Source organism: Phalacrocorax aristotelis, chromosome 1 (assembly GCF_949628215.1).
Source record: "Phalacrocorax aristotelis chromosome 1, bGulAri2.1, whole genome shotgun sequence".
In the NCBI taxonomy this organism is placed as follows: domain Eukaryota; kingdom Metazoa; phylum Chordata; class Aves; order Suliformes; family Phalacrocoracidae; genus Phalacrocorax; species Phalacrocorax aristotelis.
In genome coordinates, this window is record NC_134276.1 from 217207768 (window position 1) to 217229154 (window position 21387).

Sequence of the window (21387 nt, forward strand, 5' to 3'; positions counted from 1 at the left end):
AATTCAATGTTGGGGAAACAATACTGAGACAGCCCCCCCCAACAGGGACCGAGGAGCTTTTCTAAACCTTCCCACAGGATGTTGAAAAGAAGGGCAGGATTTTTTTTCCCCTTTTTTCCCTATTTTTTCCCCCTCCAGCAGCCCCCGGGGCCGCAGCACCCTGTCTCCTCCCCGACAATAACTCTGCTCTTAAGCAAACATGACGTATTGCTCGGGAAATGTCTCTGCCCGCAGGAAGGGGAGGCCCCTCGACACGCAGCTGCCATAAAAAAGTGGGGGAAAAAAAGGATTTCTGAAATGGGGTTGATCCGGGTTCACGGGGCAAGGGGTTAGGGATGCCACAGAGAGCTCGGCTGGGTTGCAGCAAGCCAGGTTCTGCACAGGGGGATAAATAACTAAACAAAACCCAGAAAAAAACCCTTTGCAAATAGGTCTTTCCAATATTTAGTTTGGCGGGAAAGTGTTTCATTTCTCAGGGGTGTTTTATAACCTGTCTTAAAGTGCTTTTTTCTGGCTGATTTTCCATTTTCAGGTTATTTGTGAAAGGAGAAATTACTGTCCGTGGCAGAAATTAAGAAGTAAAACCAAAACAAAATGACAAATAAATTGCCCCGTGACCGGGCACAGGGCAGTGTGGGCAATCGTGCCTGGGGGTGGTTGGTGCCAGATCCAGCGCTGAGTCCAAGGTTGCACCAGACAGAGCATTGCTTTGGGGCGAAGTGCTTGATTTAGGGACCGCAGCGGTTGGTTTTAACCTCCCCTTTTTTGGGGGCCTTAGCCCCTCTGTCCTACATGGGACTCTGGGTACCACCACGATGCAGATACCCAGCAGCATCCAAGGCACCGAGCTGCTTTGCATGACGCACGTTTCCTTGGACTCAGCTTACAGCTGGACCAAAATCACATTAACCCTCTTGGCTGTACTTGCCAGGGCATCCAGTGATGGGGCTTGGGGTGGCTGAGCTGGGCTTCGCCCAGTGAGGAAAAGCTCCCGCCCCAAAAGTCTGCACTAAATCCTGATGGGTCTGCACCAAAACTGCCTCTGCTGCCCCCGAGAGCAGGGCCAGAGGAGGGGATGAGTGGGATGGGGATATGGGGATGAGTAGGAGAGGGGACAAATGGTACCAGGAGACCGACAGGCCCAGGAGAGGGAAACAAATGAGACCAGCATGGCCAAGAGAGGGGATCAGCGGGACCAGGTGTTGGGGACAAGAAGAACTAGGAGAGGGGAAAAGCACAACCAAAAGATGGAACAAATGGGACCAGGAGGTGGAGACAAGTTGGACCAGGAGAAGCAACCAGCGGGACCAGGGGACAAGGACAAGTCTTTGGGCTGGGGTTAAGCGGGAGCAGGAGACAAGTGGGACAAGAAGAGAGGACCAGAACAACCAGGAGATGAGGACAAGCGTGACCAGGAGAGGGGACCAGGACAGGGGGTCCTCATGTTCTGATAATGCCAGGTAGTTTGTTGGGGCATGAGATGAGATGAGATGAGATGAGATATGAGATGAGATGATGAGATGAGATGAGATGAGATGAGATGAGATGAGATGAGATGAGATGAGATGATGAGATGAGATGAGATGAGATGAGATGAGATGAGATGAGATGAGATGAGATGGGATGAGATGAGATGAGATGAGATGAGATGAGATGAGATGAGATGAGAGCAGCCCCAAGGCTGCTCTGATGCCCTGTGCCCCGCTGCAAGGAGGGGGGACACCTTCCCAGCACCCCCATCTCGCTTCCCTGGTGTTCCCAAGGCACAACATAAAGCCCCAAGGGTTTTTGCGAAGACACTTGGGGCTCCTCACAGGGACGCCAGGAGCCCCCAGCTGCCACCATATTTCACAAGGCTCTTCTCCCCACCTTCCACAGCCAAGGGGTTTCCCAAGTTCAAGTTACCAAAATAAGTCCCCGGTTGCAGCCTCAAGGACTTTTGAGCATGAAATACAACCAGCCTCCAGCCACCCAGGGGCTCAGTGATGGCCATGTTTCCAGCATCACGGTGCGGGCAGATGTGGCTCCAGCCTGGATGGCTGGCGGGGGATTAAATTGGACAAGGTCGTTGCAGGCGCCAGAAGGGCTTCCCGGATGTCTTAAGGGACCCTGAGCCCCAGGAGCCAGGTGAGGGACCTGCAGCAGCCGTGGGGTGGCCAGAGTGGTGACCATCAACCTCCAAGGGATGTAGTCCATCGTTGGCACCGTGGGATTTGGCGCTCTCAACCCAAAAAGCCAGATGTCCCCGCAGGGGTTAACTGCAGCGGCCGCAATCGGAGCTGCTTCATTTTCCATCCCTGCAGCGCAGGAGCCGTCGGGGCTTTTAACGGGAAATTAATAGCGCCATGACCTCAGCCGCCACGCACGCGGCCCTGCTCGCTGGCGTGCCGGCAGCCCCACGTAACCGCAGCCCCCCAGATCCCAGCTGGAGGAGATTTCTGGGGCCTTTTCCCTCTTTTCTCCCCTGGGATAGGCAGGAGGATGGTGCTGTAGCTCTATAAATCACCCCTGGAGATAAACAATTAAAAAACTCCATCCCCATCCCAACAGCTTTAAAGCCCAGCGCCGTCGTTCTTTATAGCTTAAACAAAACCCCCTTAATTTCCCACTTAGGGCCACACAAACCCCAAATCAGCCCTTGCAAGAAGAGATGGACAAAAAAAAGTGAGCCTAGGCAAAACCCAAATAAAGAAATAACTGCTTTGCAGTCCTTCCATCCCCATTTTTTGCCCTGTTTTCATCCCATCTAGGGAGGCACAACCTGCCCCGCACTCCCCGTCTCCCCCCAGCCAGGCTGGGTTTGCACAACTTTCCCTCAATTCCTATTTTTCTCCTTAAAAATACACATACACCCCCACCCCAAGCCGAGGTGAGCGGGAATTCTGTTACTGACAGAGCTGGGGAATGCGAGAAAGCTTTTTGCAAAGCAGAGAACTGAAGCCTGGAGGTAGGAATTGAATCGCCTGGAGGTGATTTGTGGTTGCTATTCATTTTTACCCAGGATAAGGGGGGGGGAAAACCCCAAATACAGGTGAAATGGGGCTCATGTTTGCAGATTTAAGAGCTTTGCTGGAATAAAAGAGCGTCTTGGCTCGGGGGGACCTGCGATGCTTTTGCCGCCCGCCCATGAAAAGCTGCCTGGGCTTGTTTCAGGGAGCAGGTTTTCAAAGCTTTTCCAGGATTTGTCTTTCTCCCTCGAAAATGCGGCTGGTGCAGACCCAGCCGGTTAAATATTTCCCACTCCCCGGGAGGGGGGGGGAGGTTTTGCTGCTCTCACTGGTGGGGGGAGCAGCACCGCCAAGCGGCACCACGGGGGGAAGAGGCTCCCCGCAACCTCAGCTGCAACAAAACTGGCAGGTTTTGAAGCTTTTCAAACTCCCACCACAAATTGGTGCCAATTCCCTAAAAAAAACACACCTCCCCCAAAACCCACAGGCACCATTTCCTCTCCCGACCGGTTCCTCCAGGCCACAAGAAGGTTGGCCAAAGAGCATCACTTAGGGAAGAGAGGGACGGTCCCTTCTTTCCCCAAACAGCATCACCTTCCAAGCATCCAATTTCTTTTGGATGTTTTTTCCAGCCTCCATTTTCTTCCAGAATTCAGGATTTCCCCCAACTCCTTTGCAAGCAGCCCAGGGGGAAGAGGCTTCCCCGGTCCCAGCCCTTCTCCCCAGGTTTCAGTGAGACGTGGGAATCAAGGACTAAAGCTTTTGGGGGGCGTGGTGGGGATTGTTTTTTTCATCATTTCAGTGTCCTTTCAGAAATCTCAGCCAGCGTGCCCCTGAAAGCCTGTGACTGCTATAAAAACAAGCCTATTTTTATAGATTCATAGAGTAATGGAATGGTTTGAGTTGGAAGGGACATTTAAAGGTCATCTAGTCCAACCCTCCCCGCCCCGCAGTGAGCAGGGACATCTTCAACTAGATCAGGTTGCTCAGAGCCCCTGACCTTGAACACTTCCAGGGATGGGGCACCCACAACTCCTCTGGGCAACCTGGGCCAGGGCCTCACCACCCTCTTTGTAAAAAGTGTCTTCCTTATGTCCAGGCCAAACCTTCCCTCTCACAGAATCATAGAATCACAGAATGGTTTGGGTTGGGAGGGACCTTTAGAGGCCATCTAGTCCAACCCCCTGCAGTGAGCAGGGACATCTTCAACTAGACCAGGTCGCTCAGAGCCCCGTCCAGCCTGGCCTGGAATGTGTCCAGGGATGGGTCATTGACCACCTCTCCGGGCAACCTGGGCCAGTGCCTCACCACCCTCACAGTAAAAGTTTTTTTTCCTTATATCCAGTCTAAATCTCCCCTCCTTTAGTTTAAAACCATTGTCCCTTGTCCTGTCACAGCAGATCTTGCTAAAGAGGTCACCCCCACCCTTCCCACAGCCCCCCTTTAAGCACTGAAAGGCCGCAATAAGGTGTCCCCGCAGCTTCTCTTCCCCAGGCTGAGCAACCCCAGCTCTCCCAGCCCGGCCTCGCAGCAGAGGGGCTCCAGCCCCCGGAGCATTTCTGTGCCCCCTCTGGCCCCGCTCCAACAGCCCCGTGTCTGTCCCGTGCTGAGGAGCCCCGAGCTGGAGGCGGCGCTGCAGGGGGGTCTCACAGAGCGGGGCAGGGGGGCAGGACCCCCTCCCTCGCCCTGCTGCCCACGCTGCTGGGGATGCAGCCCAGGGCACGGCTGGCTTTCTGGGCTGTGAGCGCACATTGTAGGCTCATGTCCAATTTGCAACCCACCAGTGCCCTGAAGTCCTTCTCCACAGGGCCCCTCTCAATAACCTCTGTGGATGCCGGGGATCGGCCCAGGTGCAAGACTTTGCACTTGGCCATGTTGAACTTCATGAGGTTTGCATGGGCTCACTCCTTCAGCCCGTCAAGGTCCCTCTGGATGGCATCTCCTCCCTCTAGCAAGTCAGCTGCACCGCTCAGCCTCGTGTCATCTGCAGAGTCAATCCCACTATGCCATTGATCAAGATATTAAAGAGTATTGGTCCCAGTCCTGATCCTTGAGGGACACAACTTGCTACTAATTTCCACTTGGACGTTGAGCCATTGCCTGTAACTCTTTGGACGTGGCCATCCAGCCAGCGCAGACCTGGGCTGGTTCATCCTCCAGAGGGTAATTTCAGCTGGTTGCACAGGTCTGTAAAGCCACGGGCTGAGGTGCTGCCAGCCCGCAGCCTCGTTGCAATTAGGGATGAGGCTGACAAAGCTGGCGGGGCTCCCGCGCCGACCCCACACCCCAACCGTCTATGGAAGAAACACAGTCGGACACAAATGAAACCTTTCAGAGAGAGTTTTAATCACAAATAACACTCCAGCACATTTTTACCTGCCCAAATCTTACCGCCACGGTGTGCTAGGAGCCATTAAAACTCAGACAATCAAGTATAAATACAAATAGCATCTTTGTAGTGTGCTGTACTCTTTCCAAACAGAGGTCAACGCTTTCTGAGCCCGGTGTCTCAGTGCCTAAACCCAGAGAAGCATCAGGGTATCACAGTTATAGGGCAGTTACCAAAGCACAAGCTGTATCTACGCTGTTGGGTAAAAAAGTGAGTTGGTTGGGGTTTTTTTTTGCAGGACAGAGGAGGTTTTTGTCCCCAGCGGCATGCAGCAAAGAGAGCCTGGGGTTGACTAACAGCACAGGCAAACCTAAAGGTGCCACCTAGAAGTAGTCGTGGTTTACAGAGACTCTAAGATATCAGTAGGGTTTTCTCCTCCCTCATGCTTCACTACCTTGCTATGGATTTAGGTGCTGGCTTTCAGTTTGAAAATAACAACCTTGGCCTTAAAAACCCTGATTTCAAAACAACCGGTGCTCCGGCCGCAGCCGGGCCAGGAAACAGGATGTTCACCAGCCTCCGAGCTGCCCAAGGCTGGAGCTCAAGCAAGTGCGAGTCAGCAGAGACGCCCCCAACTCGGTTTATACCGGCTCCCGCTCAAGCGTGCGGGACAGGCGCCATCTTCTTGCAAGCGTCCGCAAGATCGCTCGTTCCCCTGAAGAGAGAAGGGAAGCGATGAACAGGGTGCGCGAAAGCTCAGGTAAATAATCAACGTCTTCAGCGTTTGGAGGTTTGTTTTTTTTTTTTAAATCAAGAGGTAGAACAGACACTTCATGCTCATGCTTGCCCTAAACGTGATGCAACTACTGCATTACTCATCATCTTCAGGTGCCACTTTCCAGAGGACACCGAGGTCTTTGTTTGCTGATGCAAAGCTTAGGGCAGCTCTTGGGCTTTGCTGTCTTGTATGAAGTCCCCTGAAGATATTAAAAAATTAAAACACCAACCCTGTTTGTGTTTGATGTCCTCCCTTTGCCACTGTTTTTTCACGCTGAGACCTGGGGAGCTGCAACCAACGGCATAAATCGTTCCCTCATGCACGGAGGGGAAGGGTGGCTCCTCTCCACCTCGTCCGGGGAAAGCAACGTTTGCTGGCGTTACAAGGAGTTAATTCTTCAACGCCTCAAGGCTTTCTTCCAAGGCATCGGCTTCAGTCACACCTTGTTTTTTCTGGACAAACTTCACATAGTCGGAGAAAAGCTGCTACAATCAAGCTCCCCGCTTGTGAGCTGACCTTAAGAAGCCCGGCCAGCAGCAACCGGCAGCACCCAGGAGCAAGGCTGACTGTCCAAAAGATGATTTTCACGGATGAAAGCAAAGCCCTGTTCTCACCTGGGCTTCCCTGAAGCAGCGGGGTTATTTCAGACCGCTCCCCGTGCTGCTGTAGCAAAGCTGGTGGAGAAACCCACAGGAGAGGGGAGGTGGCCCAAAATGCTCAGCTGGGTTTGCAGTTTGGGGAGCCCGGGAAGGGGACGGATGAAAGCAGGACCGGCCTGGTGCGTTTGGGTTTGTTTGCACTGGATTCATGCCCTCATTTGACATTTGGATCAAAGGGTGAAAGGAGTGAAATAATAGCCAGAACCTGACATATGAATAAAGCAAAGGGTGTAACCCCAGCAGAGTCAACTGAGGAGTTTCACTTAATACCTGGGATTTAGAGACTCTCTTTCATACCCAACAATCCCCAAACTCTGCAAACCCACGGGTCTTTCAGCTGCCACTGAAACAAAGGCACCCAGTCCCTATAAACTAAGCGTAAATTGGGTGATAAAACTTCCAGAAGATAAGGTCCTCTTGAGACCTTCTTTCTTATACCCATAAGAAACAAAACACAACCAGTGCAAAAATAACTGGAAGAGGAATCTCTTGGGAGCAGCCACAACCGCCTGTCCCAACCCATACCTGTGATGCAATGGTGCAACGAGAGACGGGTACAGCTTAAAGGGCTACAGAACAGCGCGTCCACGGCCTCTGGGATGTCTTGTGGGGAATCATGAGCTGACCATTTCTGTGGCTCATGTCAAGCAGGGCGACAGAGTACGATGGTTTGCAGAAGCAGAGTGCTGGGGATGGCTCCCCAGTGACCCACTGTGGCCTCCTGTATTACTAACTGGAGGTACCCTCAGCAATTCACTAAGAGAGGAAACTGAAATCCAAAATTGACCCCCAGCGTAGCCCCCAACCCCTGTCAGGGCAACATTATCTCCACAGCTGCTCATTTTCCTCTTAGTTTGGGCGGATACAGTGATTCTCAGCTATCCAGACTATACCTGCGGCAAGGATGATGCCGCTACTCCTGCAGTAACTGCTAACTGCCACAAAAATTGCAGTCTGAGATATCAAGGGAAGCCAAAAGATCGCATTGGTTTAATCCGGCACCTACTTTCCTTTACTCTGAGCTGTAAAACGCAATAGCTCAGAAGATGCTTCACAACCAGCTGAAAAATCCCTGCAGAATTAAAAGAACTGAGGACTAGACAAGCTGTTGATAGAACCATAGAACCGTTGAGGTCAGAAAAGACCTTTAAGATCATCAAGTCCAAGTTGGATAAAAGATTAAAAAGAATCTCAGTTTTCACTTGCAGTTTAGAAACCCAGAAACGCACAAGTAAACCCCCATCGGGGCATAAACCGCCATGGCATGACCCAGCCGCCTGCCTCAGCACCACAGCACACCAGGGAACGACTCGGGTGATGTTTTCTAGCTCGCTGGCTCTCAGAGGACCTTCCGGGAACACCTCTTCCTCCAGACGTGGCCATAAGAAGCAGATGTCTTAAGAAAACTGCTACTGAATGAGTCTGGCTATTGCCACCAAATAAGAGGGGCTCAGCTCTCTCGGTAAGTCCTTTCTGGATGCGTCCATGGATCAGGAGGACCTCTTAAAAGATATATTAAAAAAAAAAAAGCTAATTTAAGAACGTTCCAGAGAGATGACTTAAAAGAGAGGAAAAAAAAAAATAAAGATTACATAAATAGGAACTTGTAAGTTTATTCTCGGTTGTTGGAGGAGTCTTTTGTTTTTACATTGCTTAGGCAATGCTAAAAAAACAACCTAACAAGGGATTTGAATTTGAACCAAGGGGGAAGGTTTTCACCCCAGATTACCAAGAGGTGCAACTTTCCTAACACGTATTTATCTGCAAGGACATGCATGTTGGGCAGAGGAAGCTTTTCTTGAAAGATACAATACAAAAACTTTATTCTATCGATCACAGGGATGAATCCCACAAAACAACATCTCTAGGGCTTCCCTGAGCTTCTTGGCATTTTCACATTTCTCAGACTTCAAACAGAAAAATCACAATTATAAACAGACAATCCCCAAAGAGCAGGATCTCAAATGTTTTTCTGTCCTGTTCTATACGATACCACACGGAAGGAAAAAACAAACCCAAAACAACAAAGGGGTGCGGGGGGAATGAACCTAAGCAAAAATTCAAAACCAAAGCGATTTGCTGGTCACCATTAAAGTGTGTTCAGTTCCACCTCAGCTCTTTAAGCCTGCGCTTATGCTGTTTTCCCCCTCCCTGCCGAGGCTGAGCTCCATCGTGCTGGCTGGGAGAGCACGAGATCTTGCAGGCAGCAGGCAAGCGACCATTTGCTCTCAAGTGCTAGTTCACAGCACGAAGGACATTGAAAGCCCTGACTTAGCTTGATGCCACGTTAGACAGTGCACATTTGCTGCCGTTCAGAGGAATTTGCTCTCATCACAGTGCTAAGACTTGCCATGAGGGCATCAGGGAGTTCCGTTCCCTTAGTACCACATATCCTGTAGGTTACTGCCTTCAGACAATGCGTAACGTCTCATCTGGAAGGTAGATGACAATTTTGGCTCTGCTCATACAAATGGCACCCTGAAGGTTTAAATCACCGAAGGGCAAAGCTGCAGTCGCGCCTGCTGACGCCAACGGATTCGAGCGCAACGCTCAGCAGCACAAGGCTCAGGGCTGGCTCCCGCTGCCAACCTCTGGAGAGGCTCCAGCACTGAGAGAGAAACTCAGAGAGGGAAAAACAAACATAAAAATCTCAAAATCCAAGGCAGACCCCAGCCCTCCTATTGCCTTTCATGTGTGGGTATACACCCCGGGGATCTGCGGCACCCCTGCACGAGGGACGTGTCCTCGCCGCACTTCAGGCAGCACCAGGCAGCAGCTCTGCCATTTATTGCATATAAAACCAACAGAGTGGCCGCAGTGGCTCAGAGCAAGCAGAGAAATATTCTTTGGGACCAGCCGTCTGGAGGAAAGCATCCTTGGACGTGCAGAGAGACCTGCTTCCTGCTTGGGCTTGAAAATTAGATGTGGTGATACCCTAGAGGAACTCTACAGTAAGAGCTGGCTCACCTTCAGCGAGGATGGGCAAAGTCAACCCTGATCTGGCAGCAGTTTGTCCTCACTGCTGGTGCTGAGCCAAAGCCCCCTGAAACTCATGGCAAGTCAGTAACCGGCTGCAGTGCCTCTGATTAGTCCTGAGCTTGCTGGGGACTTATTTTGCCTCCAGCTAGAATGCCCAGGTCTCTTGAGCCTTGTCCCTTGGCATTAGGCAGTTGTCATTTGAGTTATTAACACAGAGGTGGGATCCAGTGCTCCCGCTGCAGAAACACAGATGTCTGTATCCGAGGGTATCTCCTCTAAATCCCTTTGCAGTCAGTGGGGGCAGGTGCTCCCGAGGCATACTGTTATCATCCCAGCACGGGCGTCTAAAACAGGACAGATGAATCATGCTCCAGAAGTATCTATTTCTATCCACTGACTGCAAAGGGAGCCTGGCTAGATCATATGGAGACGCCGTTAGGCTAGAGACAGGTAAAATTAGGCAAGATTAATCCCGCTCAAAGAGCGAGCGCTACAGCTTCAAACATAGCGACAGTCTAACTGATCCCCCCAGGAGAGGTTACAACTTTAAGCCAGTGCTACATGTTGCCTGAGCCTGTCTTTGCCCAGGGAGAAGAGGAAGTGCTGCCTCATAAATACAATTTACACCGGTTTGCTTAAATTAAAATTAGTCTTTTGTGGGGAGGTAGAAGAGAAAGAGACAGATACTTCATACTGCAGGAGCTAGAGATATCGTCCTTCCCGGCCACCTTCGCCCCTGTCAGTTGTAGGACAGGTACTGGATTAATCGCGGAGGAATATTTAGCTTGGCAATCTTCTCCAGTGCTCGCTGCCCGGCGGCTTTCCTCACCGTAACTCTGCAAAGCTGCGACAAACTCAGAGGCGTTTCTAAAACGAGAAAAGAGGATCCAAAATTAGGGCTGCAGCTCAGAGGGCGGCTGATCTTCCTGCAGAGCACAGGCCTCCCAGGAGGGTGACGCCTGGCATCGCCCCCACTGTGATTGCAAGCCTGGCTCTGCTGACAAGCGCTCGATCTCCCATGGCACCCAGGCCCAAGGAGGGCACTGCAGGGCCACAGACGTGCTCTCTCAAGGCTCATCCTCATGGAGTTAGAACTGTTGTGACTAAAACTTGTTGCTTTGGGGGAGTCAGAAAGGCTTCAAGACAACAAGCGCCTAATCAAAAATATACGATGACGATATTTGACCTTGGAAAAGCAGATGTACAGAACAATAAAGATAAGGAACTGCAGAGCAAACACTAAACCAGAACAGACGATCCCTCAAGGACAATATATAAGTAATCTCAGAACTGAGTCTGCGCAAAAGCAAACTAGAGGACACAGTGAGGAAGAGTATATCCTTCATCCAGATACCCCTGACAACTACCAGGAGACACCAACAGGCATGTGCAAAGGACATTTGCATATGATAATGAGTTATTGGGAAATAATAAATATGTATATCTTTTCTTGGAAAACTAATGAATATGTATGTAGAGCTTGTATAAATTATGCAACTAGCTCTGCGCGGGGAGTGATCCCCTGTGCGTCCAGCGCTGCAATAAAGAACACCTGCTTAACGGTCGTTCAGACTATCGAGTCCTGATTTCGACTTTTCACAGCCATGGCATCAATCCCGATGCAATTCCCACCAGAAACAGTAAGCACGGCTGCAGCACGCTTCTCCCAGCTCCCTTCCTCACCTGCATCCCCCAAAGGCCAACGGTGCCCACTGGATCACCTGCTCTGATCCACCGAGGCTACCCAAGACTTTCAGATTTCCCTCAGTGGCGTCATATTGAGCCTCAGAAACACTGTATATAGGAACAAAAGCGACTTCCAACACTTCTCTACCACTTCGTTTCTCCATCTAAGGATTGCATTAATGCTTTTTGTGCAGCACTCTGCTGAGAGCTCCAGTAAAATTCGCCAAGGCCCTTCCAGACAGCCCCCAGTCTGCAGCCCGCAGCCTCGACGCCAGGTGTCGGTGCTCGTGCACGGACGCAGGGGCACATTGCTCTGGAAGCAGCCAGTCCTAACAAGCTGCTATTTCTATCCCCACAGCCTCTGCAATCCCCAGCCTCCAAGATCTGCATCCGTCCTGGATCTAGTCCCAAATTTAATGATACAAATCAAAAGGAAAAAAAAAATAGTATTAAAGCTGGCACAGTACTGTTACAACAGTCTGCGTTGAAAAGCAACTACATGTGACAGCTGGGTTGAGAGGGCAGTAAACTGGCAAGATATAAGGAATATTTATGGGCATGGAGGATTCAATCTCTTCAGCCAGCTCAGCTCCAGCCAGACCAGCACACTTCACTGCTCTGTAAGAACAGAGAGCGATGAATAACTTGGAGGAGAGACTGCTAAGGGGGAAGTCAGAGGGAGAAGGGGCTATAAGGTGCTCACCACACAAAGGATTGCAAAGCCTTTGTTCTTCACAGGGAAGAATTTTTTCTTTCTATATGGAAGAATTTTTTTTTTTTTTATGAGGGTGGTGAGACACTGGAGCAGGTTGCCCAGAGGACTACTGGATGCTCCATCACTGGAAGTGTTCAAGGCCTGGTTGGACAAAGCCCTGAGCAACCTGATCTAGTTGAAGATGTCCCTGCCCACGGCAGGGGGTTGGAACTAGATGGTCTTTAAAGGTCCCTTCCAACCTAAACTGTTCCATGATGTTTAGGACCATCTAGTGCAGCAGCAGTCTGCAAATGCTCGGGAAGGTCTGTGAATCACTCCTGTAAGGGTAACCAAGACAAAGATTGATTTAAAGCCACCCTCAAACCTCAGTCAAATGTCTCCTTCAAAATCAGACAGCCGGTGCTGCTAAAGTTTAACACGTTCCCTGCCCCAAACAAAATGAGTTTTTAGGTGGGCGATTTCCTCGACCTGACTTAATGCACCAAAGTATAAACACCGACGTTGACACGTGAGAAGGACCTGAATTCAGTGAGGGCACAATTTGAACCATCTTCCCACGCTCATTCAGCCACAATTAAGCCGAGCTAGCCTATGGCCAGCTGGAGTACATCTGCCACCAAGAACTCTACACCCTCACAGGAAGATGATCAGGGCTCTACAAATCGAACTGGACTGAGAACCACGACGTGGTGCAATGGAGTTAGCAGTCACTGAATTCCGGGGGCAGGGGATCGTATCACACTTACTTTCATAGTACTCAAAGCACTTCGCCGTGGGACTGCTGCTCCAGGTGTAATCCGACGGCTTCTTTCCTCGGTTGTCCCTTGCGTAAACATTTCCTCCGAATTCAATCAGCATCTCCACCAGATCCACGTTTTTCACTTTTGCTGCGTGGTGGAGGGCTGTCTCGTGAAGTTTAGCCGCGTTCACATTTGCCCCTGAGGCCAGAAAGGAAAACAAACCTGTTCGTGAAAGCCTCACTTGACCCAAACACAAGGAGTGGTTTGAGTGGAGAAACAAAATGCTGGTTAAAAAACACACGAGCAGCTAGAACGAGATCCAAACAAAACAGCACAAACAGGAAACCAAACCGCTGAACGAGTTCTCGGTGCTGGCAACGCATGAGTTTTCTCCCCTGGCTTTATGTTTTCCTTGCAGAGAAAGGATTGTAGTCCATGTTACTGGGTAAATAAGCTGCTGAGTGCGAAGTTCAGAATTGCTTCCTGAATCTGTGCTGTCCAAAGCCAGCAAAGAGCCATTCCCAGTCATCTCAATGGACTGCTCCCACGCAAGGCAAACAGTGACATCTTTGCTGCCAGAAATACCCCAGACCCACGAGATGTGGCAGCTCACTGTCAGGATCAACTTTTAGTTACAGATATTTTTGTGAAGGAAGTTTGGCTTTTATAAGCTGACAGCAAAAGGTCCTTCCAATCCCCCCCCACAACTGCTTGCATTTTATCAACTGACCTGTTCAGCTGAGATGAACCTCACTAAATTCAAACAACTGAATTTTAGATGTGTGTAGCCACAACGAACTGCCCTTATAATTAACAGGGAGAAACAGGCATTTCTGGGGAATCAATTAATGGGTGCCCATAACAGGGAAGCAGAGCGGCTGGAAACAAACTAGCTTAGGTGTGTAATTTTTAGACAACTAATTTTCAGTGAAACAAATCCCTGGGACAAATCTCCTGGTAAGCACAGGCAAAGGCAAGAAATCCAACCTCAAAGTCCCCCAAAGTCAGCAGCAAGAAAACTAGGATGTGAAAACCTGGAGCACAAAACATGGACTTGAACATCTAGCAAACTCATCTGGGCATAACACTAACCGTATCTCCCTGAGACAAGAAGTGACTTCATCTCTGGCTTTCTCTACAACATCAAACCCTAACATCTCTCCCTAACGCCCATCCAAAACCATACAACTGTGCTACCAAAGCTGAACGCGTGCCCACCAGCTGATACCATTTTTGGGAAGAAGTTGTTGAAATTTTGCTCTAGGGGGCTGAAAAGTTCTGAATTTTATTAAAATAAGAGAATGGGAATCTCACTGGGAACATCCCGAACTAGACACTGACAGGCATACGCTGAAAAGATGCGTAAGCATTAACCTTTGCTCAGGTAAAGGCAAAACCTTTCACCTTTGCCATCTATATTATGCTGTGAATGATTAAGCTCTTCGACAAGAACGCTGCTGCAGAGCAAGGGAAATGCTGCGCAGACACCACCGTCTCCTGCTCACCCAGAAGCAAAGCCTGTGGCTGCCATACCTGCCTTGAGCAGCAACTTTGCACAGTCCAGATGCTCCCTGGCACAGGCCACATGTAGGGGCGTCCCGAAATGGCAGTCGTGAGCCTCCAAGTTTGCACCGACGTCGATGAGGAGTTGCACGCACTCTGAGCTACCTTTAGAAAGGAAAGATCCGAGACAAAGGAAAGAACCCAGCTCAAACGGGAGCATAGGGCGTGCTGAGATCAGCTTGACCCACAAACAGCCTGTTTAATATTTGGGGTGACGGCTGCAAAATAGGAATGCTTGTGAGCCAACACAATACACTGCAGGATTGAGGGCACAAGAAATAGAGTCACATCTGCACGGCACTGAGCTAAAGCTAACAGGTCTCGTAGGGAGGCAGGTCAAGGAAACCTGGATTCAAGGGTTCGTACGACATCGCCTGTCCATCGTGGAGCTGGTGGTATTGCTGATCCTGCCCTGGGTGGATTAGATCACTTTCAAGACCACTCCAGCTTTACTTTTCCCAATGCTAATAATACAACTTAACAGAAAGCAGGCGGTCATCATCAACAAGCCTTAGGAAAAAGGCTTAAAACGGAAAAGCTAAGCAAGAGCTTACAACTACCTATTTAAGTAACTACCTCTTTGTCAAAAATGCTGTCTCCCACAGCCTTCATAGCTGAAGGAAAACCCTGTCCAGGAGAGCATAAAAAAAAAGCAGTGAAGGGGAGGAGAGAGGAGGTATTACATCTTACAAAGAGGAAACCGAGGCACAAAACAATGAAGAGATCTGGTCACGGTCACCTAACGGCGACATTGCCGCTCTCACATCCTGGCTTTCCTGCTCTGCATTCGTGTGAGTGTAAGTTCAGGGATGGAATTACACTCAAACCCCCTTCTGCTGCTCCCCCCGCCTCTGCTGCTGCCACAGCCACGCCCGATGCTTGCTCTTGCTCCGTAACCCAGATCCAAACATCCAGGAGAGGCTTGAGTAGAGGACAGGGGGAGCAGAGAGCGGCTGGCAGGTGCCAGCTGGAACATTATTTTGGCTCCTGCAGTTTTCTCTTACCCCCTGGACAGACCGTCCAGCTGGAAAAGGCTGAGGGAGGGACAAGGAGCAGTACAGACAGCGATGCTGCCCAACAGTCCCTGGCACTTTCTTCCCACCTGACAGCTTCATCCATCAGCTCTGGACAACCAGGAGTGGTCTCGGGCAGGACCACCTGATTAAGATGGTCTTGTGTCTCAATGGAACAATTTATCCCATCTCAACTTGAATCAGAGGGAAAGGATGCGAACTCCCCTCTGCTCGCAAGAGCAAAGCTACTGGTTTGGCTCAAGGTTTTCTAATAGAGCATCGAGAAGTTGGTGCTTTATCTGCCTAACAGCTTATCCCGTGTCTGTCATGTGGGATTAAAAGCACCCAACACAAGGGATGGCTTTATTCATCGGATACTGCAGTGCTTTGCTTTCCAAGGGAGCTGTGCTCACATAAGGCTGAGATATTTACAAGCTGTAATGGTCTGATGAGCAACAACCGCTTACGGTCAATTTAAGATACTCAGCAGCTGCTTTTCTTGGTTTTTTTTTTCCCGAACTGCAAATAGCCGTGCAAAGACAAGACCATGCGGGCTTACCATTCATGCAGGCTTCGTGGAGAGGAGACGCTGTGTAAAGGGGAGGGTTCACCTTGGCGCCATGGGACAGCAGCAATTTCACACACTCTATGCTACCCGAGGCACAGGCGTCGCAGAGCGGGGTGCTGCCGTCGATATTCCTGGCATCCACCTTCAAGGTAGCAAAAAAAAATTTAAGTACCTGCAGGCTGCTGTGTGACAGTACCCTCTTGCCTATGTTTTCACTTCTTTTAACCCTAGAAATAGTCTGGGCTCAGGACAGAGTTGGTAGCTACAGCCAGCAACCTGGCTTGTGCTGTTCCCACCGCTCTCAAGGCACAGACGTACATTAATGTCACAAGTTTAGGCTGTTATTTCCATCATTATATTTTTCTACTGCTTTCCTGCAGAAGGTCACAAACGTTGAGGCTGAGTAACACAACAATTCCTCATCTGCTTTAGCGCAAAGCCCGGCTTCACCAGCGGACTCAGCCTAGCTGGCTGACTTTGCGCTGAGAAGGACCCCGGAGCATGCACGTGCTCCACTTCACCGGCTTTGCTCTGAGGACAGCTGTCTTCAGCGTGTGAGATGTCACAAGCTTCCCCTCTGGAAGCCACATGCCCCCTGCTCCCCTTCTGGCCCCTTGACTCAACCCAGCTAGCTTTAGATACTTGAGTCATCTAAATTAGATTTCTAGCCACCCCGGGCTCAGTTGATAGTGAGGAGAGAGGGGGAGAGACAGAGAAATGCTCCAGGCAGTTTTTTAAGTCCTCATCAAGATCAAACACCCTCTGAGGAGGCCTGTCATCCTCTGCTGACTGTCAAGAAATCCCAGGGTGATGAAGAAGAGCCTAGAGCTACACAGGGAGAATCCAGATCCCAGAAATAACTGCAGACATCCAGATGATGTTCCCAGCTGGGTCAGTCCCAAATACGCACCTGGGCCCCTGCAGCCAGCAGGAGCTTGACACACTGTGTTTGTCCTCGCAGGCTCGCCTCGTGCAACGGGGTGATAGAGTCATAGGTGACGGCGTTGACGCAGGCGCCGCTCTCTATCAGCTGCTGCAGCTGCAGGATCTCTCCCTGCCTGGCTGCTTCATGAACTGGCGTTCGATCAGCCCAGAAGCCTGGAGAGGAAAGAATTAATAAATAAGTAAATAAAGAAAACCATATATGCAGAGCAAACGGGTCCCTGTGTTGGAGAAAAGCAGGCAGGGAACGTGGGCTGGCAGCTAGAAGAGAGAGATGAGAATGAGGAGCTTATTCCGCACCATGCCCTCACTCAGCACACGATTTTAAATCGGGTGCTTCATGTTTGTGGGTTCCCTGTTGACTGCTGCCCTCTCAGGGACTGTCTGTAATGCTGGGTTCCCTTACAATTTCTGAAACACTTTGCTATACGTGGAAACTTTATCCAAGTACAAACCCCAGCAGCATCCATTAGGTCTAAATTCATCCCAGTGAGCTCTTAATTATTTAGCATTAGGAGTGCTGTCCCCCCCAGCTCCATCCAAAACCACTGCAAACGGCAGACCTCCAGAAAGCAACTCAGCCCACCCAAAAACTATCTTCTCAAAAAGTCAACGGAGATTCAATATCCAAGTTTCTAGTTTCAACTCCTTTGCTGAGCATCTACATCTACACGGGGCAAGTCTGGGCTCCACTTGCCAGCACTGACTGACAATATCATCTCCTTTCAGTTGTGTTTTGTTTTCAAGGTAGCAACGAGTAACAAACAGCCCCATGCGTTTTCATGCAACCTTCAGCAAGATAAACGCGTCCTCTCTGTAAAAATAAGTGCCTTGGTACCCTGCAAAAGCAGGGCTTAGAGGAGCAGTATGGTGCTGTTCGCATAAAGGTCGACACTATAAACCATTGGCAAACCAGACCTTGTAGTTACAGCTCCTCCCCTTTGAATCTATCTCCATAAGACCCCCATTTCAAGGCAAGCACTGACAGAGCAGGAGAAAAAGGGTGATTTGCCTTGTTTTTAAAAAAATAACCACTTTGTCATGTAGTTCAGTTGGAGTGACCATCCCTCTCTCCATCCTCAAACGCAGCAATTATTTACCAGCATAAAGAAGTAAATGTCAAGACAAGCCAGTGGTTATGAAATATGGAGCAGACCCAAAGAATAACACAATGCTGAGGTGTATGGTGGGTTGAAATCACCCCTGAAAGGGAATCACCAGCATTTTCACAGCACACCGTATATCCAGGCTTTTTTATTTGTTTGTTAGATCCTCATTCCCTTTGCCAATATCCCTGGGCAGAATGTTTTTGCTTTACTGGAGCTTCTCACAGCATATGTCAGGAGAAGCAAGAAGTCCAAATGAGGACAGAATCACAGAAGCATTACAATTGGAAAGACCTCTAGGATCATCAAGTCCAACCACCAACCCAACACCCCCAGGCCTCCTAAACCAAGTCCCCAAGTGCCAAGTCTACATGGTGTTTGAACTCCGCCGGGGACGGTGACTCCCCCACCTCTCTGGGCAGCCTGTACCAGGGCCTGACCCCTCTGGCAGGGAAGACATTTTCCCTCATCTCCAACCTAAACCTCCCCTGACGCAGCTTGAGGCCGTTTCCTCTCGTCCCATCACTGGTGACTTGGGAGCAGAGACCAGCCCCCCCCTCACTCCAGCCCCTCTCAGGCAGCTGCAGAGAGCGAGAAGGGCTCCCCTCAGCCCCCTCTTCTCCAGGCTAAACCCCCCCAGCTCCCTCAGCCGCCCCCCAGCACACTTGTGCTCCAGACCCTGCCCCAGCCCCGCTGCCCTTCTCTGGACACGCTCCAGCCCCTCCAGGGCCTTCTTGTCCCGAGGGGCCCAAACCTGAGCCCAGCATTCGAGGTGGGGCCTCCCCAGGGCCGAGCACAGGGGCCCCATCCCTGCCCGGCTCCTGCTGGCCACACCAGGGCTGACACAAGCCCGGGGGCTGGTGGCCTCCTTGGCCACCTGGGCACTGCTGGCTCATGCCCAGCCGGCTGTCAGCCAGCACCCCCAGGGCCTTCTCCGCCGGGCACTTCCCAGCCCCTCTGCCCCAGGCCTGGAGCGTTGCCTGGGGTTGGTGTGACCCAAGGGCAGGACCCGGCACTGGGCCTTGTTGAACCTCACACAACTGGCCTCAGCCCATGGATCCAGCCTGCCCAGGTCCCTCTGCAGAGCCTTCCTGCCCTCCAGCAGATCGACGCTCCCGCCCAGCTTGGTGTCACCTGCAAACTCACCGAGGGCGCACTCCATCCCCTCACCCAGATCATGGATAAAGACATTAAACAAGGCTGGCCCCAACACTGAGCCCTGGGGAGCCCCGCTCGTGACCGGCCGCCAACTGGATTTAGCTCTGATCACCACAACTCTCTGGGCTTGGCTACCAGCCGGGTTTTAGCCCAGCAAAGACTATGCCTGTCTAAGGATGGAGCCCTCAAATTGCCAGACAACTGAAGAGCATCACTTTGTCACCAACAGGACTGGGAAGAAGAACAAGGCCCAGCAGTACTTCATTAAAGGAGTGTCGTGGTTCAGCCTCAGTCAGCAACTAAACACCACGCAGCCGCTCGCTCACTCCCCCCACCCCTGTGGGATGGGGGAGAGAATGGGAAGAGCAAAAGCAGAAAAAAAAACTTGTGGGTTGAGATAAGAACAGTTTAATAATTTAAATAATACTTATGATAATGATAATATAATTAAAAGGAAAAGGAAAAAAAGGAAAAAACCCAAAACCACAACAATACAACTGCTCACTACCCGCCGACCGATGCTGCCTGCCTCCCCCAGCCAGCTCCTCCCCAGTTAACATACTGGGCATGACGTTACATGATACGGAATATCCCTGTGGCCAGTTTGGGTCAGCTCTCTTGGCTGTGCCCCCTCCCCTCCCGGCTCCTTGTGGCCCCAGCAGAGCCTGGGGAGCTGGGAAAGCCCTTGACTCGTACAAGCACTGCCCAGCAACAACCAGAACATCGGTGTGTTATCAGCATTGTTTTCATACTGAGCCCAAAGCACAGCACTGGGCCAGCTGCAGGGAAGAAAATTAACTCTATCCCAGCTAAAACCATGACAAGGCCTATCATATATTCCAAAAAAACCCCAAACTTCAAACTGCAGGCTCCTCAAATTTCTTCTCCCCTACTGCACAATTCCTTACGGGGCAGGCTCACGTGAGAGAGAACATCATCAGCCCCCACGGATGCGGCTCCATCCACATCCAGCCGGCCGCACCCGGGGTTATGGATCAGGAGGGAGACCACAGCCGTGGCCAGACCTCCTAAATCTGCCCATTCAAGACCCAGCCTCTGCCTTGCCAACAGAAGTGCAGCGCAGGGGAGCACGGCCAGTTTGTGACGCACCTAGAGAGCATCCCTACCAGGGGAACCAGCCAGGCAGCGCAGCCTTGTGCCCGCTACGGTCTTCGCTCCAGTGCATTCGCAGGGCAGGTTGCTGGGCTTGGCCTGACATTCCATCCCAGGGACACGATTTCTCAGTAGCTACATAAGCAGCTTTCCCACCTCCAGCCCCGAGGAGGTAACCCAGCGGGCAGCAGCTGGCGGGAGGCAGGGTTTGGGCCCTGTGGGGTGTTGCGTGGCTCCCACCCACATCCATCTCCTTCCAAGGCGGGAGCCATCCCCTCTCCCCCAGGGCCCCAACACTGGCTCTTCAGATCACACATGCACATTAGTTCACGGGGAAAAAGGATAATTCCCCTTGCCCAGAAGCATGGGGTCTCCCGGGAGCATCCACACGTTCCTTTTATCCCTTTCCTTTGGAGAGGCCACTCGGCCCCCAAAAACATCCTGCCCACCCCCCAAACCATCCATCCCACCCCCCAAACCATCCATCCCACCCCCCAAACCTTCCTGCCCACCCCCCAAACCATCCATCCCACCCCCCAAACCATCCATCCCACCCCCCAAACCACCCTGCCCACCCCCCAAACCATCCATCCCACCCCCCAAACCCCAATGCTACCACCAGCCCTCTCCTCCCGGAGCAGCCAGACCCTTCCCCTCCCTGCACCCCACGGCCGCGCCGCCCCCCACGCACTGATCTCGTCCAGCAGGGAGCTGCCCCTTGCGCGGTACTCCATGGCCCGGGCCCACCGGCTCCGGCAGCCTCGCGGCGGCCACGGGCTCCGGGCTCCGGGCTCCGGCCTCCTCCGCTCCGCCCCGCCCCGCCCCCGGGCTGCCGGTACCGGCCGCTGGGGCTGCCGGGAGTTGTAGTGCCCGGGCGGCGCGAGTGAGGCGGGGAACTGGGGGCACTGCTGCGGGGCGGAGGGGGGACTGGGGTTTTGGGGGGAGGGGGTACTGGGGTCACCGGTTTTTTGGGGGAACGGATACTGGGGGAACTGGTTGGGGAGTGTCATGACCACGGCTGTGGTCTCCCTCCTGATCCATAACCCCGGGTGCGGCCGGCTGGATGTGGATGGAGCCGCATCCGTGGGGG

General features: G+C 51.6%; 1 protein-coding gene across 3 annotated transcripts; it reads right to left on the bottom strand.

The window, feature by feature from the left end:
- Positions 1-5270: 5270 nt before the first annotated feature.
- On the bottom strand, positions 5271-21122 carry ASB13 (ankyrin repeat and SOCS box containing 13). 3 transcript variants are annotated; one of them, XR_012658679.1, is made up of 7 exons: positions 20989-21113; positions 16889-17076; positions 15970-16120; positions 14368-14502; positions 12841-13032; positions 10381-10560; positions 8135-8216 (listed from the first exon to the last, which is right to left on the bottom strand). XR_012658679.1 is itself a non-coding variant. In XM_075081773.1 (6 exons), exons 1-6 carry the CDS (start codon positions 21029-21031, stop codon positions 10433-10435), a joined length of 837 nt encoding a protein of 278 aa, XP_074937874.1. In that variant the 5' UTR covers positions 21032-21122; the 3' UTR covers positions 5271-10432. The 3 variants fall into 3 exon arrangements, 1 of the variants encoding a protein (XP_074937874.1); XR_012658678.1 differs by lacking the exon at positions 8135-8216 and adding an exon at positions 8312-9334; XM_075081773.1 differs by having other exon boundaries at positions 5271-10560; positions 20989-21122.
- Positions 21123-21387: the final 265 nt, after the last annotated feature.